This window comes from Bufo bufo, chromosome 9 (genome assembly GCF_905171765.1).
Source record: "Bufo bufo chromosome 9, aBufBuf1.1, whole genome shotgun sequence".
Classification (NCBI taxonomy): domain Eukaryota; kingdom Metazoa; phylum Chordata; class Amphibia; order Anura; family Bufonidae; genus Bufo; species Bufo bufo.
In genome coordinates this window covers 224,845,000-224,872,007 of record NC_053397.1, presented here as the reverse complement: position 1 = coordinate 224,872,007, position 27,008 = coordinate 224,845,000, and the positions used below count along the sequence as shown (strand labels likewise).

At 44.8% G+C, this 27,008-nt stretch overlaps 1 protein-coding gene and 1 long non-coding RNA gene across 7 annotated transcripts in view; one reads left to right on the top strand and one right to left on the bottom strand.

Annotated features, from left to right (window-relative positions):
* Positions 1-6,921, top strand: part of LOC120979222 — a 59,574-nt gene extending 52,653 nt beyond the window's left edge. The window contains exons 4-5 of the long non-coding RNA XR_005774258.1: positions 2,399-2,595; positions 6,786-6,921. This is a non-coding gene — a long non-coding RNA (uncharacterized LOC120979222). The remainder of the gene's footprint in view (positions 1-2,398; positions 2,596-6,785) is intronic.
* PTPRF (protein tyrosine phosphatase receptor type F) overlaps positions 1,183-27,008 on the bottom strand; it is a 229,752-nt gene continuing 203,926 nt past the window's right edge. For 3 of the 6 annotated variants that reach the window (XM_040407837.1, XM_040407836.1, XM_040407842.1), the window contains 24 exons: positions 26,215-26,520; positions 25,057-25,250; positions 24,658-24,684; positions 23,578-23,695; positions 22,234-22,812; positions 22,059-22,156; positions 21,259-21,512; positions 21,084-21,171; positions 19,517-19,723; positions 18,850-19,007; positions 16,909-17,024; positions 15,980-16,012; positions 15,047-15,144; positions 14,848-14,971; positions 14,217-14,392; positions 13,502-13,621; positions 12,800-12,954; positions 8,790-9,075; positions 8,458-8,636; positions 8,188-8,314; positions 7,890-8,015; positions 7,643-7,797; positions 6,814-6,949; positions 1,183-2,675 (listed from right to left, as the gene is read on the bottom strand). In XM_040407837.1, the coding sequence (XP_040263771.1) occupies positions 2,607-2,675; positions 6,814-6,949; positions 7,643-7,797; positions 7,890-8,015; positions 8,188-8,314; positions 8,458-8,636; positions 8,790-9,075; positions 12,800-12,954; positions 13,502-13,621; positions 14,217-14,392; positions 14,848-14,971; positions 15,047-15,144; positions 15,980-16,012; positions 16,909-17,024; positions 18,850-19,007; positions 19,517-19,723; positions 21,084-21,171; positions 21,259-21,512; positions 22,059-22,156; positions 22,234-22,812; positions 23,578-23,695; positions 24,658-24,684; positions 25,057-25,250; positions 26,215-26,520 (3,929 nt within the window). In that variant the 3' untranslated portion in view covers positions 1,183-2,606. The remainder of the gene's footprint in view (positions 2,676-6,813; positions 6,950-7,642; positions 7,798-7,889; positions 8,016-8,187; positions 8,315-8,457; positions 8,637-8,789; positions 9,076-12,799; positions 12,955-13,501; positions 13,622-14,216; positions 14,393-14,847; positions 14,972-15,046; positions 15,145-15,979; positions 16,013-16,908; positions 17,025-18,849; positions 19,008-19,516; positions 19,724-21,083; positions 21,172-21,258; positions 21,513-22,058; positions 22,157-22,233; positions 22,813-23,577; positions 23,696-24,657; positions 24,685-25,056; positions 25,251-26,214; positions 26,521-27,008) is intronic. The other 3 variants (XM_040407839.1, XM_040407840.1, XM_040407841.1) reach the window with 3 other exon arrangements.

Genomic DNA, 27,008 nt, shown 5'->3' with positions numbered 1-27,008 from the left:
TCCATTATGTATGTGCTGACTTGTACACAGTAGGACCGGGGCGCTCCCTGTGCTGGCTGTACTCGCCACTCCCTGGTCTTCTCCTGCAGACGCCACTCGCTGTGCTGTGACCTGCGCACAGTGCGAGGACGTAGTCACGCTCTGGGACCTCGAGTTCCAGCACAGCATGGCAGGAGAGTGCTGGATCTCAGGAGCCGTGGCATCTGGAACAGGAGAGGTGAGTTGATTTTTTATTTTTTTGTCTGATTAACTTGGGGGTCTGAACTGTGGTCTAATAACCATTGGGGGAAGGTCGGTCTGATGAAGAATTCTTTTTTCCCTCCTCTAAAACCTAGGTGCATCTTATTGGGCAAAAATACTGCAATATTTCAAATAGACTTCTTTGTAATCTCTGGATTTGGCATTTTTGACTGAAAATAAAAATACAATATACTAATACAAACACAGCATTGTCAACGAACAGATAATATCATGGGGTACAGAATATGGCGACGCATGTTCTTAAGTTTTATATTTTTTAAAATTGGCAAAATGTAGCAAAAACTATAAAACTTGTTATCGCCATAATCGTACTGACCCGCAGAAGTTGTCATTTTATCACGTCCTAAAACCACAAAAAAACTATGGTTTATTACATTTTACCCCCATTCTATTTGACAGATTATTTTATATTTTATTGGAAAGGGAGGATGAAAATAAATACAAAAAATAAAAAGTGGTGAGAAGAAGGTTTCAGTAGCCAGCATCCTGCTGCCAGGTCCCCACAGTCACACAGTTTTCAGGGACTGTGTCCCCTCCTTGACTCCTGTTCCGGTGACTTAGCCCGTATACTGTAGGTAGGGGTCTGATCGGCTGGGGCCCCCGCAATCATGAGACTTGGCTCCCGTGCTCCCCTGCATGAATACGGTGGTGGTCACACATTCTTTCCATTCAGCTCTATGGGGCTGCTGGGAATAGCCGAGCGCTTGTCATCTCCGACAGTCCCATAGAGCGCATGCGTGTCTGCTGCTCCATTCAGACCACAGCAGCCGGACACCACGGACAGACAGCCCCTGTCCTGACGACAAACAATTGCTAAACTGCACATTTACAGCTGGATGATATCTGGAATTCGGCGGACGCTGCTGGTCACAGATTCGTCCACTTCAGCTGCGGACACCAAACACACTGCACAAATTTGTATGAAACCCGATTATTCAAATTTATTAACATTGAGATATTTTCTTCTTCGGCAGAGATGCTGTTATTAGTAGACTTTGAGTTTTAGGTTGTGTTTTTTTAATATAGATTTTTTTTTCTCATTTTTATTAACAAATAGAAAACATACTGTATACAACGGAGCAAACTCCTAACAGCACTAATGTATACACAAGGTAAAAATGATTTCCTTATCCAACATTAGAGACACAGCGTTCGGATCGCTTCCCAGCCGATACATCGGGGAACACAATCCCAAGGGTTCTCCACCACCGTTATTTCTTACATCAGCCCTCACGTAGAACTTGCAGTGATACAGAGTACCTTTATTAAGAACACTTTTTTCCTGTGACGTGTTTAGTAGAAGGCCTGATATGCTGCACATTATAACAAAAAATCTCAGAAGGAATCGTCATGTGGCACCTTTCTGAAAAGACTCCTAAGTCGCCTAAAACTATAATATAAGTCGGTAAAAGAAAATATATATCCTTCAAGTCTTCATCCTCCATCTCTGAGCAAATATATAGTGTTTTATTCAGCAACCTCTAGCTATCGCCACACCTAACCATCTCTCGCACCAGGCGAGCTGAGCCAGATGGACACTGGCTGCAAAAAAGAAAAGAAACAAAAAAAAAAAAAAGATGAGTATATAACGTAAAAAATATGAAGAAGTGGGCAATGCTGTTTCAGCTTGGTCCCTCATTGTCCAACCCTTGTGCTAAAGTCAGTGATTATGCGCTGTAGATTTCCATCGGCTCCTGTGCGATCACGCTTCAGATGAGATGAGAGACATCAAGTACACAGGTCCACAAACCAGTCACCCGAAGTGATTTCTTCATTTGGAATAATCTGCTTAATTCTTAAATGTATCCTCGTGCGGTCGGCTTTTCTGTGCGCACGCTCGTCTCCCGCTGTAATGTGCTTTGTGAGCCTTCAAGGAACCGTCCCTCCTTGTGCGGGAGCTCGGCGCACAACACGCAGGTTCCTGCAGTCGGAATGACATTTTCTTTATAGGAATCATTTCCCTTCACGCTATCATTATTTTAAAGAACAATAAAAAAAATTATAATAATAATGAACTGAAAACGGCTTCCCTACAGGAACACCAGACTTAAAAAAAGAAAAATACTCTAAAAAAGTGATTAAAAATAATAGAAAAACAAATGTTAATTGTATTATCTTTTTTTTCTGTGTGCCATAGATAGGACCAAAGAAGCAAGAACTGTATGGAAGGGAACAAGGAATGAATTGTGCTGAAATCCCAAGCAAGTCTTGCAAAAGCTTTGCATTATCTCATGATGAGGTGGGAACAGCGCCTGGAGAAGGAAGGCTCGGCACAGGGTGACGTGTCCGATGCCGTAGTCCCTGGACGCACATCTCTCCCAGCTCGGCCAGTGGGTAAGCGGTAGTTATGTTGCATAGTGGTCAAAGCTGCCTAGGTACTCCAATGCGGCTCTGTAGCACAGCTGATACTGGTCCTGTTAAACAAGATAAAAGTAGAACAACTCTCATCATCTCAGCTGACTAGCTACATCATTTCTGTGCAATATCCCAATGCTGCATACATATTTGGCCTCATGCACACCGCCGTTATGTGTTTTGCGGTCCTCAAATCGCGGATCCGCAAAACACGGATGGCGCCCGTGTGTGTTTCGCAATTTGCGGAACGGCACGGACAGCCATTGATATAACTGCCTATTCTTGTCCGCAAAACGCGGACAAGAATAGTACAGGTTTATATTTTATTTCCGGACCACAAAACGGAGCAACGAATGCTGTCCGCATCTTTTGCGGCCCCATTGAAGTGAATGGGTCCGCATCCGAGCAGCTCGGATGCGGACCAAAACAACGGCCGTCTGCATGAGGCCTTACAGACATATGTGTCCTCAAACATTTGAAAACGAGAACCTTTGTCCATATACTGTATGATACGTCAAGGAGGAATACTATTCATGTCGGTATTGTGAGGTCCAGGCGCAGTCTAATCTTCCTTCCTATGCATTAATGGAGTTAGGAGATTTTTGCTGTATTTTTTTCAGTGAACCATGCAGGGTTCTTATTTTTATACACATAGGGGAAGAATGGTAGGGTTCCCCCCACGCCAGTTTACTGGCATTTATACAGAAGTCGTAAACCTTCTTTTTAAATGCCACAAAATTATGTTGCAAGTGGTGTTTCTACCTTCACCACTTTCATAAAAGGGGGCACTGCAAGAGGGCATTTATCTTCATTCACAACAGTTTTCTGGTGTGAATGAAGACTAAAACCCGACAGCTAGAAGGCTGCCATAGATTTCCGTCTGGTGCACAGCCTGCTGGAGGATGCGTCAAATCTATGATATAGCCAAGGCAGGAGAATCAAATACAGCAAAGAAAACTGCGTCCATAAGTTGTGCTATTATAGAATTGTATGTTTATATAGGGGAGATTTATCAGGGGAATTTTTTAAGTTAGTTTTGCTTGAGTCTGTTGCCATCATTTGCACCAAGTTTATAAAATATTGCAAGTTGCTTACACTCCAGAATTGTGGCTTTAAAAACCCCCACAAAAGAGGGATTTTACATCTTTTTGGTCTTTCTTGTGCAAAGATTTGCAGCTTTTTGCAATTGTACACCACTCACTCCAGTTTTGAAAAGTGGGTGTGGTTAGCTATGTTAATAAGGTGTAGGTGTCAGACAGATTTAAAGGGGTTGTCTCCCTGCTCTGATGATGTTTTGTGCACAAGCCTGAGAGACCAGATATGAGTCTGTACAGGAGATGTCACTGCACTGCCCGCTGCTGCTTATTGCTCTCTCCCTGGATTCTTGAGGAAAAACATTAACCCCTTCAGCTGGACAGACTCAGGGCTGAATGCTTTACTGAGTAGCTGCAGGCAGTGAGGAGACAAATGCTGAGCACAGGAACTGACAGAGGAGTTCTGCAGAGCATTGCACAAGAACAGGTAGGGGGAAGATCCTGTTTGGATCAGCAGTGTCACTGTACAGCTGGGACTTGTAGTCCTACACATACAACATGCTGCTGAGTCTCCCAGCAGTCAGACATGTCACTCAGGGCAGGACTTGTACTCATTCCCTTTGCAGAGCAGTTGGAGGGGCAGAGATTGTTCTTATTGCAGGTAAAAAAAGGCCAGTGGAGAACCAGGGAAATGAGGAAATATATATCTTTTTTTTGCCTAAAACTTGCTTAGCTTAGTTATATATTGCTGCCCATCCAATTTACAGTGCTATATATTTTTTTTCATAACTCGGACAACCCCTTTAAGTTATTAAAAAGTTCTCTAGAAATATTTATGCACCAAACAACTTGCAATATAGTAACAAGTCGGGGGTGTGCCTCCAATGATTCAATTTTAATGTGAAATTGCCTTCATTATTTTAATGATTAAGGCTGGATTCACATCACGTGTCTGCCATCCGTTTAGCGTATATGTTAATCGATGCCTCAGACGGATACCATACAACTCTGGCTCATCCACCGCGGTCTAAATGTAGGCCAGCCTCCGTGTTGGCTTAAATTTAGACCATTTTCTACTCCTAAAACAGGCACAGAAAATGATAAATGAGACGGGCCTACTGTCCCGCCCCTATGCATGCCCACTTTTTTAGACCTGATGTGAGTGGGGAAAAGTCACAAATTGCGGCGCAAATAACCTTTGGGCCCCACAATCTGTGACAGATATACGCCAAAAAGTGGCATATCCGTTAGTAAATGACCCCCTTAATCTAGACATTTAAAGGGAACAGGTCATCAACTTTATGCTGCCATCAGAGGTGATGACAGACGCAGATTTCAGCGTTGTCACTGATGAGCTAATAGGAAGTGGTTGCTGATAACCAGCATCATATTCATCCCTGCCCCGGCCTGGAGAAGAGTCACCGCTGTTCATGAGCTGATGATTGGCAGCTCTCTCCTAGAGAGAAAACTACAGAGAATACTGCCGATCAGCAGCAGGTGGGTGCCTAAAGCAGAAGATCATGAATAATGAGTTCACACATCAGCGTTTGGTCAGTGATTTTCATCAGTGATTGTGAGCCAAAGACAGGTGCAGGTCAAAAACACAGAACAGGAGCAGATCTTTCCCTTACACCTCAGTGTAGCCTCCACTCCAGGTTTTGGCTCCAAATCACTGATGGAAATCACTGACCAAACACTGACTGTGTGACTTAGTCCTAACCACGACTCCAGGCCTGGGCTGGGATGATTATAACGCTGTTTATCGGCAACCACTTATAGCTCAGAAGTAACACACCTCTGAAATCAGCATATCCGTCAGTACTTTATGCTGCCATCAGTGAGGGCTGCATATATGTGATGACAAGTTGCCTTTAAATCTCTCCTCTTTCTAACTTTATTTTTCAGGATAACTGATAACACCTCTCCGTGCACAACTATCAGTGACTTATCTATGTATACACACTTACACAGAGAATGCTATCACTGATAACACCTCCCTGTGTACAACTATCAGTGACTTATCTATGTATACACACTTACACAGAGAATGCTATCACTGATAACACCTCTCCGTGCACAACTATCAGTGACTTATCTATGTATACACACTTACACAGAGAACGCCATCAATCACTGATAACACCTCCCTGTGTACAACTATCAGTGACTGACCGCTGTCTATGTATACACACTTACACAGAGAACGCCATCAATCACTGATAACACCTCCCTGTGTACAACTATCAGTGACTGACCGCTGTCTATGTATACACACTTACACAGAGAACGCCATCAATCACTGATAACACCTCCCTGTGTACAACTATCAGTGACTGACCGCTGTCTATGTATACACACTTACACAGAGAACGCCATCAATCACTGATAACACCTCCCTGTGTACAACTATCAGTGACTGACCGCTGTCTATGTATACACACTTACACAGAGAACGCCATCAATCACTGATAACACCTCCCTGTGTACAACTATCAGTGACTGACCGCTGTCTATGTATACACACTTACACAGAGAACGCCATCAATCACTGATAACACCTCCCTGTGTACAACTATCAGTGACTGACAGCCATCTATGTATACACACTAAAGCCTGTATTACACAGGCCAATTGAGCAAGCGATTGTCGGGAGGGAAGCCTGCTCGCTAGCGGAGGAGAGCGCTGCCATTACATGCAGTGATCTCCTCTGTAGCATGGGGAAGAGTAAGCGCTATGTCATCGCTCATCCCCATACTGTCTAGCGGTTTGCCGGCGGCAGATTGCCATTAGACAGCAAGATCTGCTGCCGGCATGCGCTGATTTTTAAGCAAACGCTTGTTCATCGGGCAATCAGCGGCTGTATTACACTGCAAAATGATCGCTAATAAGTATTTATGTGAATGCTCATTAGCGATTATCAGCCAAAAAAAATCGGCCAGTGTAATACAGCCTTTACACAGAGAATGCTATCAGTCATAACACCTCCCTGTGTACAACTATCAGTGAATTATAACATTCCCCGTGTAAGTGTGTATACAGATACAGCTGTCAGTCACTGATAACACTTCCTGTGAACGATTAAATCAGAAAGGAGAGATTTAAATGAATATATGACACTGTATTTTGTGTGGACAGGTCCTCGGTACTAGTTGCAGTTCCTTACCTCTGTTTGCACCATGGCCGGTCGCTGTGTTCTTAAAGTCTTCACAGTCTGGAACATGTCCACTACTCCTTCATACCTCATCCTCTCCAGGACAATGCTGAGTGTGATGAAGACTCCGGTCCGCCCTACACCAGCACTGTTAAAGACATGGTAGGTTAATACACTCAAGATACATAACATGGTCTGTAAGTTCCTAACCCTTTAACGACCATCTTTAGACGGCGGGCGGTGCAGATCCTCAGTCTGCAGCAACGTCTTTTGGCGTCGCTGCAGGTGAGGGGAGATGAAGTGCTGCTGGAGCTCTCTGTGCCAAGAACCAGCTGTTACCAACATCCTAGCATCTTAGGCTACTTTCACACTGGCGTATCGGCTTTCTGTTTGTGAGATCCGTTCAGGGCTCCTCTCACAAGCGGTCCAAAACGGATCAGTTTGCATTGTAATGCATTCTGAATGGAAAAGCATCCGCTCAGAATGCATCAGCTCCGTCTCCATTCTGCTTTGGAGGCTGCTTACAGCGTTTTGGTGTCCGTCTGATGAAACTGAGCCAACGGATCTGTCCTGGCACACAATGTAAGTCAATGGGGACGGATCCGTTTTCACTGACGCAATCTGGCACAATAGAAAACGGATCCGTCCTCCATTGACTTTCAATGGTGTTCAAGACGGATCCGTCTTGCCTATGTTAAAGATAATACAAACGGATCAGTTCTGAACAGATGCAGACGGTTCTATTATATGAACTGATCCGTCCATGACGGATCCGCACAAAACGCGAGTGTGAAAGTAGCCTTGGTGCTACTTATAACATGCACATATGTGGGCGCTGTACCTGCAGTGAACAGTTATCGGTCCGTCCTGTCCAAACTGCTCCTTGGTCTTATGCACTTGTCCAATAAAATCGATGAAGCCTTCTCCTGTTTTTGGCACTCCTTGCTCGGGCCAATCTGTGAACTGGAACTGTCTGATTGTCCGAGACTGTCCATCCTGTGAAGTGGAAGAGACCAGAAATCAGAACATGGGAGGTCAACGAATACTAGTGAGCTGCACGCTGGTATATAAATGATACGGGGCCTCACCCTTGCATCCGTCACTTTGAACTCACGCAGGATGTACTGAGGCATGTTATATTCAGCCATAGGGTCCACCACGAAATACTGGTACCGTGCGGAGCGTTCTGCTGGCCAGTACTGATGACACTTTTCCTGCAGAGAGTAATGTAATGTCTAGTGATGCAGGATATTATAGCTTAGTCTGTGTCCTCAGAAATACCAACACATCCATAGAAAACTCTTAAGTGAGGGCAGACGATGAGTGTGATGGTCAGGAAATCCTAAAGCCATTTCAGATCCTTCTTATATCCAAGGTTCTCCTTACCCGGCCCATCTCCCGCAGCTTTGTCAGCATCACCACAATGGTGGAATTATGCTCCCACAGCATGCGCCAGAAATCCTCGGTGGTCTCTGCCAGGGGTCCCTGAGTAGCAATGTACCCTTTCTGTTGCCTGTAAAACATTGTACAGAAAAACAGATGAGTAGGACGAGTATATCCACTGGATCTGAACCTTGTGCCCACAATGTAAGACATCGGTTATGTGAGCGGTGACTGGACTGTATCTACACCCAACCATTACTGCAGAAATATTACCTGTAGCCATCAATGAAGCTGGCGTTAATGTAGTCTGACCCCTCCACTCCACGTATAGGCTGAAGACAAACACGACTTATCTCGTATGGCATTATATTCACCAGCCGATTCTTGAACTTGTTGCATGGTAGGTTGGCACTGATGAACCGGGAGGTGTGAGCCTTAGAGTTGGCCAAAAGCTTTAAGGGAACAAGAGAGAAAATCCAGAACGTGTCTAACCAACTGAACCGAAATATTAAAGACACATGTGACCTGAATACAAAAGGAGTACAGCCGGAAAACGGCAGTGACCGGGTAGATGGGCTTATTCACACGGAGAAGACATTGCCTACCTTGAACTCTAGCTCCATGGAGGTGACGCTCTCTCCTGGAGGGACCTGAGACAGTTTCTGGATATGTGCATACAGGCTGCGTGCCAGCACTTCCGTGTTACCGCACATCACTGCTTCTAGTAAAGCCTCGTGGATGAAGATGTACTGGTCCTCCGTCTGTACCATGTAATTTCTCTGAGAGCGCATGCAGGTCACGTGACCGTAGATGTCCACCGTTTTCTCCAGCTTTATTCTCTCTAACATGGCATCAATGACTATAAAGCACCCCGTTCTGCCCACACCAGCACTAACGAGAGGAGAGAGACCATCAGTCTGCATGCACAAGCCACCAACAATCAGGGTTTATTATATGAAATCCCCTCCTGCTAAGACCCCGATCAACCCCCCCAGTGACTGGTGTCACAGCAAGACGCTGTACGGATGCCCCAGTTACAGTGGGAAACTGCACAAAAATTATAAAGGGCAAAGATCCCCGGAGAGGTCTTTTGGGATATTATATTACTGAATATATGAAAAACATAAGTTAAAAATATAATTAGTGTTGAGCGAAGCAAGCTTCGGATGCTTCATCCAAAGTCACTTTGTTCAAAACTTCGCAATAATACTGTACGGAGATTAGTCTCCGTACTGTATTAGAATGTATGGGCTCTGACTAGTACCCCAGAACCGAAGCCAAGTTCGGTTTCAAGTATTAAAGGTTTTCCACTTTAAAAATCAACTGCTGAAGTTATTTAACGAAGTCACGCGCGACTTGGCGAATAACTTACTTCGGCTCATCGGAGCCCATACATTCTAATACTGTATTCCGAAGTTTTGAACGAAGCGACTTCGGATGAAGCATTAGAAACTCGCTTCGCTCAACACTAAATATAATATACAAATAAGGAAAAAAAACAAGCCGCCCATACCAACTAAAGCAGCACCACGGCTGCCCACTTCACCCAAGACTATATATATATTACATATCAAAATCACCTAAACAAAATTGGGAACCAATTCTAATAATTGTATTTTAGTGGAGATTTGCAAATTTAACCTCTTTATGCGATCCGCTGTGTATATACAGTTACTTCCCAAAATATTTGGACAGTGACCCAATCCTCATGATTTGGGCTCTGCTGCCACCACATTGAAGTGTAGAATTTCAGGTTTAATTCAAGGCGTTGAACAAAAATATCCCGTGAAACGTTTAGGAATTGCAACCATTTTTCTATAAAGCCTCCTCATTTCAGGCGCTCAAAAGTAATTGGACAGATTCCCATTACCATACATAAGATGTTCAGATTTAATACTTTGTAGAGAATCCTTTGCAGGCGATGACTGCCTGGAGCCCATGGACATCACCAAACACTGGGTTTCCTCCTTTGTGATGATTTTACTGCAGCTGTCTTCAGTTGTTGCTCGTTTCTTGGTCTTTCTGCCTTATGCCTCATTCACACATATGTGGATTTTCACGGACCACAGTCCGTGAAAACCCGTCCTGCTGAGTGCACGGCATCTTGGTTGCTATGACGCCGCGCGCTTCGTGCTGCCACCGCTGTACAGTAATACATTTGTATGATCTATACGAGTGTATTACTGTACAGCGGCTGGGGCACAAAGCGCGCGGCGTCATAGCAACCAATGACTCCGTGCGCTCGTGCACTTAGCAGGACAGGTTTTCACGGACCGTGGTCCGTGAAAATCCACATATGTGTGAATGAGGCCTTACGTTGCATCTTAAGCAAGTGAAAATCTCGATCGGGTTGAGATCTGGTGATTGACTCGGCCATTGCAGAATATTCCACTTCTTTGCTTTAAAAAAACTCCTGGGTTGCTTTCTCAGGATGCTTTGGGTTTGTCCATCTGTCCTGTGAAGCGCCATCCAATTAGCCTTGCTGCATTTGGTTGAATCTGAGCAGAAAGTCTGTCCCTCTAGACTTCAGAATTCATCCGGCTGCTTCTGTCTACAGTCACGTCATCAATAACCACTAGTGACCCAGGGCCATTGGAAGCCGCGCATGCCCTTGCGACCACACTGCCTCCACCATGTTTTACAGAGGATGTGGTGTGCTTTGGGTCATGAGCCATTCCAAGCCAACTTCCTTCTTCTCATCATTCTGGAATTGATCTTAGTTTCATCTGTTCCAGAACTGGGCTGCCTTCTTTAGATGCTTTTTGGCCTTTCTATTTTTGATGGTTTCCTCCTTGTGGTGAACCCTCTGGATTTGCTCTCATGAAGTCTTCTCTTTATGGTTGACTTAGATACTGATACACCTACAACCTGGAGTGTCTTCTCCTTATGGTAGACTTCGATACTGATACACCTACTTCCAGGAGAGTCTTCTTTACTTGGGTGGATGTTGCGAAGGGGTTTTTCTTCACCATGGAAAGGATTCTGTGATCATCCACCACTGTTGTCTTCCGTGGATGTCCATGCATTTTAGAGTTCCCAGTCTCACCAGTGTGCTCTATTTTACCAGAATGTACCAAACTGTTGGCGTAGGCCACAATTAACATTTCCGCTATCTCTCTAATAATGGTCTGTTTCACTTCCATTGAGAGCTCCTTTGAACGCAGGTTTTGGGTTCAGAGCAACAGCTGGCAAATGTTAATGCCACACCTGGAATCAGCTCCAGACCTTTTACCTGCTTAATTAAGGATGGATTAAGAAGGAATAGCCCATTAAATAGCTTTTGAGATAACTTTCCAATTACCTTTTGACCCCTTGAAAAAGAGGCAGCCACATATTAAATAGCTGTAATTCCAAAACCCTTTCTCCAATTAGGATGTGAATCCCCTCAAATTAAAGCTGAGAGTCTGCACTTTAAGACCATATCGATTATATAACTGGATCTTTAATATGTTTTGGTAAACGGCCAAAATGCCAAAACTTGTATCACTGAGTAAATATTTCTGGAACTAACTGTATACAGTGGAAAGTGAGGTTATAAATATGGCGCCCACTCAGGAGCTGAGCAGGCGCCATAGTCAGCCAATAACTGCTGTGCTGTGACACCTTCAGCAGTGACCACGATCGGAGATAACTCAGATCACAGACATATAACCCTTTTGATGACATGGTCAATGAAAATAGGTCTAGTCTTGAACGGGTTAAGAATAAGGAGCTAAACATTTATATTTTCTTAACTTTTTGTGTATTTTACCCTTAAACTGGCTGACATTAGTGATGTACTATTTTTATGCTTATTAATACCCGGTTACTGCACATTTTTAACTTTGATGATATGTAAATTAACCCTTTAGGAGCGGGGGGAGGGTATTGCTCCTGCTCCTAGAGGCTCTGTTCTACCACCTCAATTAACGCCCTGCTGTCCTTGATTGACCGGGCTAGCGTTCGTCTTCTCCTGCCGGCCCTGTGCGCTGGATAAATCTCGCGCCTGCGCAGTCCCAGCACACAGGGCCCGCAAGAGGAGACGAATGCTGCTTGGCCCTGTCAATCAAGGACGGCAGGGCGTGACTTGAGGTGGGAGAACGGAGCCTCTAGGAGCAGGAGCAATGCCCCCCCACTCCTAGAGGCTAATTTGCATATGATCAAAGTTAAAATTGTGTGGTAACGGGGGCATAAGCATAAAAATAGTACAGTTAGGGTCTGCTGACATTAGCACATCGCTAAGGTCAGCCAGTTTAATATGGTTAATTCTGGTGACAGAAACCCTTTAATAAAAATAATAAGAAAAATATATATATTCTAAACCCCAGTCCTACTTGTCCTGGAAAAAGCCACAAAATTATTTTGATGTTCCAACAGATAAAGTTAGGGCCGTTAAACCACCAAAAAGTGGCCGTTAAGGACCAAAACACTCTGGCCTCTAAGGGGTTAAAATTAAACTTCAGAAATATTGTGTCGGAAGATGCATGCACATTAGATTTCTCAGTCAGGATCCTCTTTAGACAAGAGCTATTTGCGGAGTGAAGTGAACATGGAATGTATTTCCGGGCTGACACACGTAGTAAATGGAGCACTTTTCCTTCACATAAATGGACAATTACTAGAACTTGTCCCTTACCTGCAGTGAACCACCATAGGGCCGGCATCTGTGGGGTTGCAAGCTTTCACTCTTCGTAAGAAGGCCAGGATGGGTGTTGGGTACTCTGGGACCCCATGGTCCGGCCACGCCATGAACTGGAACTGACGGATTTCTCGCTTTTCACAGGAGCCGTTCTGTAAGAGCAGAAGAGTCTTGTTCATGTTGTCTCCATTAGGGAATGTTCATGGGTTACAATACTGTCCCAGAACAGATTGAAACAGTGACTGGCAAAGAAACTGCTGAAATGATTTGGACAGTGCCTGCTATTCTCTGCTGTCAGTTTGCCTTGTGGTCTATATGTCTGTATTCTAATTAGAAAGCTTCTCTGACGACGGTGGAGACCTGCAGGGCACTAAATGCAGCTGGCAATACGTATCCAAAAAAGTGTTACTCTGCCTCCCTATCTGCATTTATCGGTTCTCTCATTAAGCTCAGCGCACCGTAAAATTATATTATAATTGAAAATTAAATTAAAACATTATACTCTTAATTTGCTTGTCTACCTTCTACCGCATTGTGCTGTCTTATCTCTCTCACGGGAGGAATAGCAGGAGGAGGGTGGGCAGAGAGGATCCAATCTGTGACCCTGGATGTTCTGTTTGCAGGTTAGTCATGGTAGAAGACCACGGTAAGGCCCCAAATTACCCATTATACAGCCTACTAATATACAGGACTACTTACCTTATAGAGTGCAAATGTCCTCACTGTGTAAGTGGCCAGTTCTACAGTGTCTAATAGGGTGACCTGGATCAATCCATACGTCTCTGTGCCACGGCTCGGCCAGTACTGGTCACACTTCACCTGTGAGTCAAATAACAGGATGAAACCTACCTGCAGCAATGGTAGGCTGGGTTCACATCACGTCCCACATTTAACGTATACATATGGCCTATTGTTAAACGGATGCCGTGCAGTGGAATCCATTATTATAGGGTTCCATTGTAAATGTATATTTTTTTATTTTTTTTTTGCATCTTTTTTCCCCACAACGTATTTGTTAAGCGTGGGTTAAATATGTGATATGACTGTGATAGGGCTGTAAAACTTAAAATCTAAAAGTTGTAAAGGCTCCGAATGTGCAATAACAGTGGAGTTGAATTTACCTCTCTGATTGCCTCAGGGATGGCAGAGTAGTAGGATTCCAAGTGGCTAATTTTAGGCAGATATCTCTCTGCTGATACGTGATGCGGTCATGGCACATTCATGCTATATTGCACCAATCTGCCTGTTATATATCATTTATTATAGATATTATGCGGCACATCCGGCTTCTGACCGCTTTCTTTGTCACAGCAAGTAAAATAAGCTAATTTAGCATGGATGTTCTTCCATTGATCATTAGCACCAATGAGCACTTTCTGGACCCCCCATTTCCCCTCTGTGTATTAAGTCTGACCCTGGATTTTTCTTCTAGACGAGTCATCATAACAATGGTGGTCGTCCTCTGCTCCCACACCATGCGCCAGAAGTCGCTGAGCGTCTCCGGAAGTGGGCCTTGTGTGGCAATGTAAGCATTCTGTTTCCTGTATCCATCGATGTAGTTGCCATTGATGTAATCACTGCCGGGGATAGCTGAGGGAGATGAGAACATTAGAGGGCAAGGCAGACTACGTTAGGATTAAAGGGGTTATCCAATTTCACAAATAGCCCCCACCCATGGGCCAGGCCCCCACAGGTAATATACTTACCCCACTTCCCTCTCCCTGTGCCGCTCCTGGTCCCCGCACCTCCGCTGCTGCTGCTTCTCCCTGTATACGGATGTCTGGGGAGCAGCCAATGGAAGGCGGGGACGAGCCTCCCTAGTGTCACCCGCGATGCTAGGGAGTCTCCCCCCGTCCCCGGCTGCTCCCACCCGACACGGGATGTTTTCATCCGTGTACAGGGAGAAGCAGCAGCGGTGCGGGGACCAGCAGTGACACGAGGAGCGGGGTAAGTATATCACCTGTGAGGGGCCCGGCATATGGGGGGGGGCTGTTTGTGAAATTGGATAACCCCTTTAATGCAGGACAAACCTTGATCTCTCTTACCATCCGCTGAGGTAAGGATGACGCGGGAGTGGTCATAGGCAATAACATTTGCATAACGATTCTTTGGTTTGTTCACCTCCAGGTTCGAATTCTCCCACGTAAACTGCTGACCGGGGTCAATGGACTGAAACACAAAACAAATGAATCAAGACGGCACTAAGAAATGCCATTCACATGGCCAGCAATATGCAGATCTCACCTCATATTCCTGGGAGAACTTCAGTCCATCATTGGCCTTCAGACGGTCAATGTGTTCAGCAAGATCATTGATAGAGATGGGTGGATGATCCCTCATACCTGGGATGATAGAAGGAAACCTGAGTAATGCTGCGCTCCTGCCTATAGAAGACAGTGGAGATGGACAGTGCAGCCAGACAGACCGACAGCTGTAGACACACAGCATGCTGCAGCACCCCAGGAAAAGCAGCCGTATACGGCTAAATGTTATCATGCTCTGCATTAGAGGTGCAGCCCGTGGAGCCTTGGAGATCCACATCACAGACTCTGATGCTGTAATGAGATGCAGTGAAGAGGACAGAATATAAAACATAGACAACTGATGCCTGAAAATGAATCCATGAGTGAATGTGGGATAGAAATGCCAGAGCGAGGACATACCAAGTATACGAAATGATATCCAATCTCCCGAGTAAGATGGAGGGAACAGGTAGAGCAACTTTACAGGATTAAAACCATAAAAACTGCAACTTTGGAAGAGTTTGTGGAAAAGAAATAACGGGGAACTGTGAGAAGAGCGAGACCTCCCCGTGCCTCATATGCAGAGTCGATATGAGAAACATCAAGGACAGGGATGAGGAATCATTACAGTGATCAGATACACTGTCCAGGGGTGTGAGATCCAGTGTCCATGACCTGCTCTAGTACCTCTCCTAACACTTTATCACTACTCTACGTCTTCCTCCACTGAATGTTCTCACCAAGAGCAAAGTCAAAATGCAAGATACGCAGAGAGCAAAACAAAGATGGTGCCCAGCTGAGGAGGAGTATGACATGGGGTGAAGAGGAGGTGAAGAAATTTAGGGGGAAAAAAAAAAAGCAAGAGCCGGCAATGAGTAGGGCATGAGGGGAGTGATAACTTCTCTAGACGGTCATGGTAAATTGTCAAACTAACTTGAGATATTCGGATAACTGGGGACACTGGAACCTGCAAGGAAAACAAAAGCGGCAAAGAACAGAATGCAGTTAGAGGGCGGCTGACATGGGCTGAAGGTGCGTTGGCACTGGATCTAACAGATGTGTGTAGTGGACAGTCCTGTAAATGATCCTAACCAAAGAATCTCAACAGCCTGAGAGTGGGGGCAATCATCCCGCTGCACGCTATCTGACAGTTTGCTCCCTATAAACCTTGCTGAGTTATGAAAAAAAGGGTTAAACTTTACACAGTTAACTGGTCATACAGGGACAGATGACATCAGAAGATGACTGAAGTGACAATAGTGGACACCTACAATGTCGCCACATCCATAGATGGCTGCATTAGGAGTAATCTGTGGTCATGACAATAGGGTGTATTGTTTGAAAGGTGAGTATTTCCTGTGACTAGACTGATGAGCTCTCCATCGCTGCATTGATCCATGTACCGTCCTAAAGTATTGGGACCAAGCTGTCCCCATCTAACAAGAAGCTACTGACAACAATAAGACATTAAATAAGGGGAAGAATCCAATTGAAGACAGGCGTCCTGCACTAGAGGAGAAGGAGCAAATGCTGGAAGGTCAGTTCAGACAGATGGCTCCGGCAGGGATTTTACATCTGATACAAAAATGTTGTATCTTGGCCAATGGATGCCGTCACCTGAACTTTTTGGACTCAATTGTCATCATGTTCTTGAGAGCTGTGAATGAGACCATGTAGTAAGGGAAGGCACTCAATACTCAGCTGATGACTATACGGGAACATGATCAACAGGTGATTTCATGAGTCAGCTGTAGGATCCTTAAGAAGAACTGTAACGTTCTGAGCCCCCCCCCCCCCCGTAAGAGGAGATGATGATGGGAAAGAAAAACGGAAAATCTGCAGAATGCAGAAGACGGCTCCCACCTGGAGTTTGGTAGTTCAGACGCCTCAGCTCTACTGGATCAGATGAATGTCCCAAGAGGGATTCTTTGACTCCTGGTGTTTGATCCTCTTTATTAGAGGGTACACTGGTTCTTTTCCTGTAAAGAAATAAGGCATTAAGTTAAAATTTTCTTTTGAAATAAAATGCCAAAAAAAAAAGAAAAAAAAAATGCGGTCAGACTACAGAAAGAGTTTTACAGCATCGGCACCTCTAGTTTTCTTTCCATTCTTTAATTGTCTTCTAATATATAGAAATACAGAAATTCAGGTAATCTGGTCTTTGGCATAACGTGGAATCTCAGAAACTGAGTAGAGATTAGTAATTAGGAGACTGCAATTAACAAAATGGTAGAAGTTTATTTTTACTGGTTACCTGTAGGTTCTGTACATCAACCAGTAAATGTTGCATTGTTTTCTATAAATGTCCGACCTTCCCGAATATTTGTTAGTCCAGCACTTGCCAGGACTTATTACTGTCTGAGGACATTTATTGTATTTAAGATAAAAAGCTTTTTTGGGGGATGTCGGTTGCGTCTCAGTCATGGCTCTGAGGCTCAGTCATGGCTCTGAGGCGGCCTCGCTCATCATCTGAGATAAGCTCAATGGCCGTGGTCATTCTCACGATTTATGCTGGGCCAGTAATCTATAAAAGTTACAGAAAAGCGCATGCTGTTTTTTCTATAGAATGTCTGTAGGTTCATACGGAACAATTAGTGCAGGACCTTGTAGCTATATGGACACGATAAGTTCACAGGAACCTCCTACCTCTCCTGCTTGCTGTGTCCAGGACAAGCACAAAAAAAGAACAAATGACATTAATTCATATAGTAAGACAGCAGATGGAGAAAATGGCACAAGGTTTCTTATGTGGTGTGTAAAGGAATAATGGTTGCCACCAGGCAGCCTTGTATGTGTTATTACAGATGGACTGGCCCCTGTCATTAAACACTGCAGAACAGGAACATGGGATGGGGGGCTCTTGGCACCAGAGGACATAACAAATCTTAGGATCATATTTGAATGCAAAAAATAAAGCTACGGCTCAATCATCTGTAGATCACAAGGCTGGAGAATGGTGCTTAAAGGGTAACTGTCATTGTTTATTTTATTTGCTAGTTTATTAGAGCTCGGCATGTATACCTGGGTTAGTCTATCAATGTTTGCCAAAAGATCTGTAATTACCTTATAATAACAGCTTTCATTAATGTCCCCTGTCCCTTTCCACTGCTCCCTTAAAAGACCGCTGCTATGGCTCATCTGTCTCCGGCTAGGAAGCTAGAGGGGCGGTCCTTCACACTGCATGCCTGCATTAGGCTTCAGAGTGAGGAGGCGTGTCTCTCAGTAATCCAATCTGATTGGCTGGCAGGGAGCTGCTGGCTACAGCAAGTTTGTATGTGACCTGAGGGAATGCAGTTTTGGCCTCAGAGAACTGTCAGAGGAGCCATCTTGAGAAGATCCTCATAATGTATGACTCAAAACAGCCGTAACTAAGGGGGAAACTCAAGGAAAACAGTGATAAGTGAAGAAACTTGCCTTATGCATAATGCTGCAGCAGTAACATGTGCTAAAATAGATTTTTTTAATGAAAATATGACAGTTATCCTTTAATATAGTTCACTATTCATGTGACGTCGGTGTCTACCCTACTAATAGTCGGCACTACTGATCACTGAGTGTGACGTAAACCCTCTGTATAGTGTCAGCTACTTTGTCAGGGAGAAAAAAATAAATCACAATTACATATCTCTGGATCAATCATTCCTAGAAATCCAATCTAATAACAGGAGATACATGTGGAGAGAAGCAAGATGTACAGTTGTAAAACTAAATTAAAACTGGATTTAATTGACATAAATACTGTAAGTGAGGAATGTAGAGGTCTTCAAGTTGTTCTCCATGGAGCTCAATGAGGAGGACTCTTACCTTTTGAAGAGAAGAATAGCGATAACTATGATAATAATAAGAATGACGGCAAGAACTGGACCCATCACCCAGAGCATCTCGGGTTCTTCTTGCTGCCTGGTTGAAACGACTTCTTCTACCACAATGTCATCGGAGTATGGACTGGCAGCATACTTCTTCTGCAGAAACAATGAGGCAAAGCTGAAGTGGTTGCACTAGGCTATCTTCATGGTCCAACCTCGTGTACATCAGTAGACCGCTCTACGAAGACTCTGACAACCCAGTGATTTTCAGTTTTCACAGATTATGACCACGGTCAGGAAGCAGCAGTCAGGAGTTAGATGCAATAACAATTATCCAATGTTTCTGAAGTGCTCATTCCCTATGCCAAGAGTATAGCAAGCCTCAAGCAAAAGTCCTCACTGATGAGTGGCGCTGGGATTTACCGGTATTCCCATGCTGGCAGTGCGGGATAATCTGGAGAATGGGAACACTTACAGCTCCTTGAGGACTGGAGAATCAACAAGCGCTAGCACTCCTGCAGGGTAACTAAACTAGCCAGCAAAAACTCAAACTTAGTGTTGGGAAGAGTTTTTACATCTAAGGCTCAGAAGTACAATATATACTGGTTGACCAAAGGGAGAAAAATCTAATATCGATGTGTAAAGTACAGAGAATGCAGACTCACCGTGTCCCCATCTTCTAGAGCTGCGAGCACAAAGCAGGTGTAACCTAGATGTACGTTCAGAGGCTTGTTGACAAACCCATTATACTCTTTATTGTCGCCAAGAGTGAACGATTCTGGGAGCGTATTCAGCCTGGCTGCTATATACGGCTTGTTTCTGCTTGCTTGTCTTTTTTGCCGACGAGAGCCTTGATTAATGGCTTCTAGGATCTAAGATGTAAAAAGGCAACTTGAGTATCACAATGAAAGACTGCAGGAATGGGCTTTAATGTTGAGCATTTATAACTAGATTACCCAGAAGCTTGTTCTGTGGATCTATGGTCCGCGCTACAGATGCCTGGATACACATACACAGTCGACTCCCATTATTCTAACCACTTCCTACTATCATTGTCGGCAGCACGTAGCTCATAAAGGAAGTCCCATGTTGTGAGCTGGCTTGGTGGGTAAGTAAGGTGTGCAATAGGCTGTCTGCACACATATCCCCCACTGCAGTCATGAGTAAAGGGGCAATTTATCAGAGTTGCAGGAAGGGATGATTATTGGCTTTTGCGCCAAGGGTGGCAGTATTTTTGAACCCATGCAGTGTGAACTGTTCTCGTTATGAAGTGTATCGTCAGTGGACAAACAACACCACTGGGAATAAGCAAAGTGGAAACTGCAGAGCAGCACGCGCCATTGATGTGAGACGAATGTTGGCTATGAAGTTGCTCGAGGGCAGAGCGACACGCTATAGTGACGCAGCTCACCAGCAAAATGACCCAGGGGTCTACCAGACATGTGTCTAACACAACAGTTCAGAGACCTGCATATAGGGTTCCGAGGCAGACGGACGGTCACTGCTCCTCTGCAAACAAAGCTGCATCGACAGAGAAAGTTTACATTTTGGGTGCAGTATTGGAATTGGACCTCCGCTGATTGGTAAAAGGTTGTCTTCTCCGATGAGTCACATTTTCTGCTTCGTGGAAGGGATATTGGCATGTCAGGTGAGAAACATCAGAGAGGGAACACCCTGCAGCCATTGCTGGAAGAGGACAAGGTGGTGGAGGCAGCGTTATGGTCTGAGGAAGGTTTTCCTGGCATTCTCTGGGCTACTTATCCATGTGGAAGGCACTCTCAGACGATTTGGGTATAAATCCATCCTTGCAGATCACATATACCTATACATGCTGATTTTCTTCCCTTGGGTGAATGGGATTTTCAGCAAGACAATGTGACACGGCTAGAAATGTCCGACATTAGTTGGAAGAGCACGACCAAGACTTCGGAGTACTACCCTGTCCCCCTAATTCCCCAGACTTGAACCGAACTGAGCATGCTGCGTGCAGCCGGAACCATTAATGCCAGTGTGAAACAGCCCTTAGCCCTCAGATAAATGGGACTCGACTAAGGAATTATCAGATTCACAAGGACGGGATACATTCAAAGAAAATCAGTTCTACTAAGAGAAATATATCAGTGGTTAGCTATATAGACAATCACATTTGGGATATACTACTATGGTAGTGGACACACAACCAGATGACGAGGATCTGTATAAGAAGCGGGTGAATAGCTACAAACAGCTCACCTGTTCCAGCTCCATTTCCTCAGGACTTTGCGGTGTACTCAAGCTACTCCTTGAACTATCGAGCGGAACGACCACAATGTAATACCATCTGTCAGACAAGAATAATGAAAAATACATTGGAGTTATCTCAAAGAACATGTTTGCGCCTAACTTAAAGAACATCATGAGCCTTTACCTCACTGGAGAAGCTGTTTGCACCCTGGGCAAGAGTAGAGTAAATTTCCCATCCTCCATGTATTTGCTTGAAGAGGATGGCTTGCTCTGCAGGACATCAGGGGCTGTACGAATGGACACTCGGTGCTGCAGGCCACCAGCGCTGCTGCCTCGGTGCATGAGTACAAAGGAATACTCCGTGTCTGGTTGAAGGTTGTTGATCAGCTTGCGCATGGAATGACCATCTACTTCTACGTTCTGGTTGTTATATAGGATCTACGTAAGATAAAATGACACGTTAATGGATGGGTCTATGCTGCAGAGCTGGAACAATCATCCAAAAGCAGAGTTTATGTGCCACCCATACTAAGTGCTGAAAAAATAGCTACGTGTACATAAAAAATGTTATTGGTGTGGTGGAGTTTTTAATCATACTGAACATAAATTATATAATGGTTGCAAAAATGTACACTTTCCGCCACAGACTGAGCTGGGGAATACAAAGAGTAACTGCAGCAAACGTATTGCTTTCTGTCTTGTAGCTTGGGACACACTGCCTGACAACCACAATATTTTCAATGTCACCGCAAGGCAGCAAAGGCCGCAGCAAGTTAGCTGTGGGCCAGACGCTCATGCGGCTGACTGCTATCCCTCCAACCCCCTCATACTACACAGGCTTGCTCGGCTCTAATGTGTATGGCCAGATAAAGGAGGAAGGTCTACAGTGGTCACCTCTGTCTGGACACGAATAGCAATCCTTCCCTGCAACCACCTTAAGAACAATGCAGAGAAGTACTGCTGGCTCGCTATCTTAGAACCAACCTTGAAAGGCACGGCTGATTTGTAGGAGTCAGGAACTTCCCAGCTCAGCAAGACCGATGTTTTCATCACAGCATTCACTCTGAAGTTCTTAGCAAATACTGCAAAAAAGGAGAAAATGTATTGTATGTCTGGAAATACATCTACACTCCGGTTACTGCTCTCCAGCAAGCCTTACCTTGGTCCACAGGCATGGTGCGAGACTGTATGCTGGGACTGAGAGGTCCAAGCCCCTTATTTGTCCTTGCCCGGACTTTAATATCGTAGGTAGTGTCGGGTTTGAGGTTGACCAGTGTGATGTGAGTGTCTCGCGTGACGTTCATCAGATCCTGTGGGCTGTTAATGTCACGGTAAACCACTGTGTAGTTTGTGATTTTTCCATTGCGTTCTGACAGTACTGGAGGATCCCAAGAAAGTTCTGTTGTGGATGTGGTCAGTCCAACAACTTGCAAGTTTTGTGGAAAGCCACTAGGAACCTCCTCAGGAGTAGAGATCTCCTTCTCAGTCTCCTCTCCAAAACCAGCCTTGTTCTTGGCAGACAACTTGAAGACATACGTGGCACCCTTGTGGAGCTTGGTGAGCGTGTAGTGGTGCTCGTTCTTTCCAAAGTCCATAGTGATAAACCTCTCCTCGTCCACACGTTTATACTGCAGGCGGTATCCCAGCAGCTCTCCCATCACCTCCCTAGGCGGATGCCACTGGATGAGCGCAGTATTTTGAGAGGTTGTACTAATCCCTATGCTCGGCTTCCCAGGCACTGAAATAAACAAACGTATGGTCACCAATTAAGTCTCCATCTGTAGCCCCGTGCTTCTTCTGTTGCAGCCATGCATTAGATCTTGATTTACTTAATTATCTGAATTGCATCATGTATTTGAGCTACACTCACTACAAAGCTGCTGCTTTCCTGCTAGCTCTCAGGCTGCACTCCCTGCTGGCTCAGTGTCTGCATGGAACTGCTGACACTCACATTATTGCATGTATCTCAGGATCTCAGCTGACCCCTCGGGTGTATCCGTCAGTGCCGGTCAGCACAGCTTTGAATGCAGCGCCGCACGTGACTGTAGTATGTAGCTTAGCAATTCAGTAACCCCCAGCAACATAATGAGTCGTAAGATAATTATGTTCCATCATTAGACGTTAGCGAGCCTCATTCATAAGATGCTCCCATTGGTTTAATAGAACATTTTCTATCAATACTGAAACTCTCCAAGGAAATGTTTAGCAAAAAGAATATTGTGTGAATAATTATGGCTAATGAACAGACAGATTGGATTTGGCAGTCAAGTTCCACCATTGACCACTACTGGCTCTATAGTCAACCTTGGGGATAGATCTTAAAGTGTAGGGAAACAAACATGGCCGCCAGGAAATATTCTGTCTTTATTTTTACAATTTGGATGTTTAATGACGCCCCGATGTGACTGGGCCGCACCTGGCTCATTACTATGTGAGATTTGTATTACTTATTCAGCATAGTGACCTGAAATACTTTGATCACAGACATACTGACGGTACTTACAGGCTCCTGTAGTGGTGACGACTTTGGGTTTGCTCCTAGCACCATCTCCTTTGGTAGTATATGCAGCGATGGTGATGGAATAGGTGGTTTCTGGAGACAGACCAGTTATCAGGGCTTCCTAAAATGTGGGGAAGAAAATGATAAAAGCAAATTGGATTTAGAAAGTGTTGCCGCAATACCAGGATCAGACAGGAGGGGGCGCTGCAGGAACATGTGACACTGTCGTCTTTCAAAACAAACAGCACTTTAAAGGGTAGGAACGTGCTCGGAGGGGATAAGCGGCACAGAGCTTCGAACATCTCTTCTACAAGAGTATTCCACAGTTCAGTAGGATAATTATCAATGCAGATCTTAACGGTTCTGCCTGTGCTCCCCAATCATGCTAAAAAAAACACAATCTGACATGTCCCTGGTGCAAAAACAGAATCATATCTTGATGTAATGGAGATATTCAATAGAGAAGTAAATGCAATTTATACAGTGATGATGATTATTGAGTCCCATGATTATCCACTGAGAATCACAACCAAACAGAAGGAGAGGAAACGCTGATTGCTGGAACTGATGACCACCCCCATCAGTCCCGAGGACCCACCAGACCCTGATCTCCATGCAAGAACTGTGCCTCTCTCCAAGCTTGGAAGCACAGGAAGAGGAGAGAGAGATAACATGTCCAAAAGATTGCAGAATCCCATCATTGAGCTGATGATTACAGGACAAGAACCCGGGGGCTGTCACAAAGGCTGCATGGTAAGAGATTTCCGCAGGGTGAGCTGCACCCCCGAGGCTCAGCAGCACCATTGCACCTTTATGCAAAAAGCACCATTAAGTGGCCACCATTCTTTCCAGAAATTATATGGTGCTAATGACCTTTCTTTGCTATGCAAATGTGATGACAGATGGTGCAGAATGAGCGGATATTGTACAGCTTTCAACTAAGGCCATGGGCCTGCAGATTTACAGAGAAGCTTTTTTAACATATGAAAGTAGATGTAATGACAGCTTTATGAGAGCCCCCTGTTCTCCGCAGACACAGTGCGATCACGCAGTCTGCCCTCAGACGCCAAACAGTATACTCACGTATTCTGCAGATTCCTCTGGTCTCCACTGGTAGGGACAGAGAGAAGAGGGGTAAGTGGGATTTGCAGGAAAAGGGTCACAGGGTTACAACAGAGATGCTACGATGGAATGCGTCATGCCGGTGTACAATGGAGATACACACACAATGAATGGCAGTCTGGTCATGAGTATGCAGAGGACGTATGGCTATTAGTTCTACAAAGGAGGACAAGCTTGAAACTGCAGATCCCCCAGGATGGGTGCTGCAGTTCAGACTGGATTAGTCGGGAGAAGGATGAAAAGGGTCAAACCAGTGAAGATCCAACATGTCCAAATCTTGGCAACTTTGGGATGAAAATCTTTTGACATTATATGAACAGCATCAACAAAAGGTAAAAATAGGTCACCATGCATCATTACCTGAGCTTCTGCCAACATGACATCCTTAATCACAGGGTTTCCTCGGGGTTCTCCACCTTCCAGGCGCACATATGTCACCTGGTAGCCCCGTATCTGACCATTTTGCTTAGTGGGAAGTGGAGACTTCCAGGACACTCGCACAGATGTAGAATTCGCAGAATCGACTTCAACTTTCCTGGGTGGTGCACTTGGCACTGGAGCAAGACAGAGAAGGAAGCAGAGATGAGTAGAGTCCTTGAAGACGTTCTCCATCTAACTTTGTTTTGAGAAATATCTGATTAATAGCGCAGTCTGAGATGCGGAATGAAATGGCAGGTGAGAATCCAATTCTGACTAGAGCGCCTGTCTGACAGTCTAGTTTTCAGGAATACACCGTAACAACCACAAGCCTTTCGGACAGTTGCCAGGCAAATTGTCCATAGCAACTAGTCCATCTGACATCACTGAATGTCTGGCGAACTGAATGCAAAGAGGCTCAACGGGACTGCTACCAAGACTTTCTCAATCTCATACTGCTGCATTAAACATGTTATAGTAAAAGTACATTTCAGTGAAGAATATATTTAAGAAAGTGAATGGAAAGGCAAGACACAGAAGAGTCCACTAGTAGGTTCTAGACTACTAAGAAGACACTTAGAACTGCCCAGCACTGCTCGAGAACTGAAGAATGATCCCAGTCTTGTCTCAATGATTTGTGGAAGGAGCAGTGGACTCCGGATTCCTGCCCCGAATTAGCCCGGTACAGCCTTCAACAGTCATCTGTTAATCTCCGGGCCCCAGTCATGCATCTCCAATGTGCACAGGGCTTTAAATACATTTTTATCATTGAGACTTGTAATTCAGATTTTTTAAAATTGGATTTACAGCCCCATGAATAAATAATTATGGATCCAAATAGAAACGGAGGCAACACTGCATAGAATATAGATATAATGGGCAAAACAGAATTTGACATCACTTCAAACAGTGCTGAAAGAGACAGTTGTTACGGAGTACAGAGAACATTTAGACAAAAAGGCTGGAAGTTTGGAGGTGCAGAAGACGTGCCAACCCCCCACCCCTACTGCCCTCAGGAGAGTTGAAAGAAGTGAAGTAAAGACCAGGTGAGAAAGTTGACCCATTGTGCAGAGAGGTGAGAGTAGGTCCAGCGACACTTACCATCCTCATCTGTCCGCACAATGACCGCGGGGCTCTCAGGCCCAGCCCCTACATCTGTATGAGCTCGCACATAAACTCTGTACTCTGTCCATTTCTCCAGGTCCTTGATCTCCCAGCTGGATATGTCTGGTGGGATACTGTCCACAACATGCCGGGATGTGTCCTCCCCAGCAACTGCTTGATAGGCCAGAGAGTAGCGGGTTAAAGCTCCATTGCGGCTGGAGACTGGCGGAGCCACCCAACTTACCCGGATGGAGGTGGAGCTAAGGCTGGTGCACTCCACATTTTGCGGTGGGGCAGATGGTGCTGAGGATGAAAAAAACGCAGGCAAGGGGGAGGAGATGAACATGGCGGATGCAAAAATAAAAGACTGTTACCAAATAGCCCTGCTCTGTCCTCCCTCAGGACACCATAGCAGTGACCGCAATGTGTCATACTGGAGGGATCAAGCATGGTTGGGGACCTCCTTCCATATGTTAGCTGGAAGACAAACAAGGCTGCGAGCTCCAGCCATCAACTTGCAGTTCTACAGATCAAAAAGGAATCAATGATGGTCTTCCGCAAGATTTTTGGAATTTTTGTGTTTAACTTTCAGACAAAATTATTGAATGGAAATGTTAATGAAATTTTTATCCAAATTGTTTAAAATATTTAGGAGACATTTGGTCTGAAAGGGTTGTCTGACCTAGGAGGCGACAACCCCAATGGTTGTAACCTGCAGCCAATTTATCCATGGTCCCGCGCGGCTGCCCCTACTCTGCTTGGTCTCAGCAGTCACATGTGCTATAGAGGTG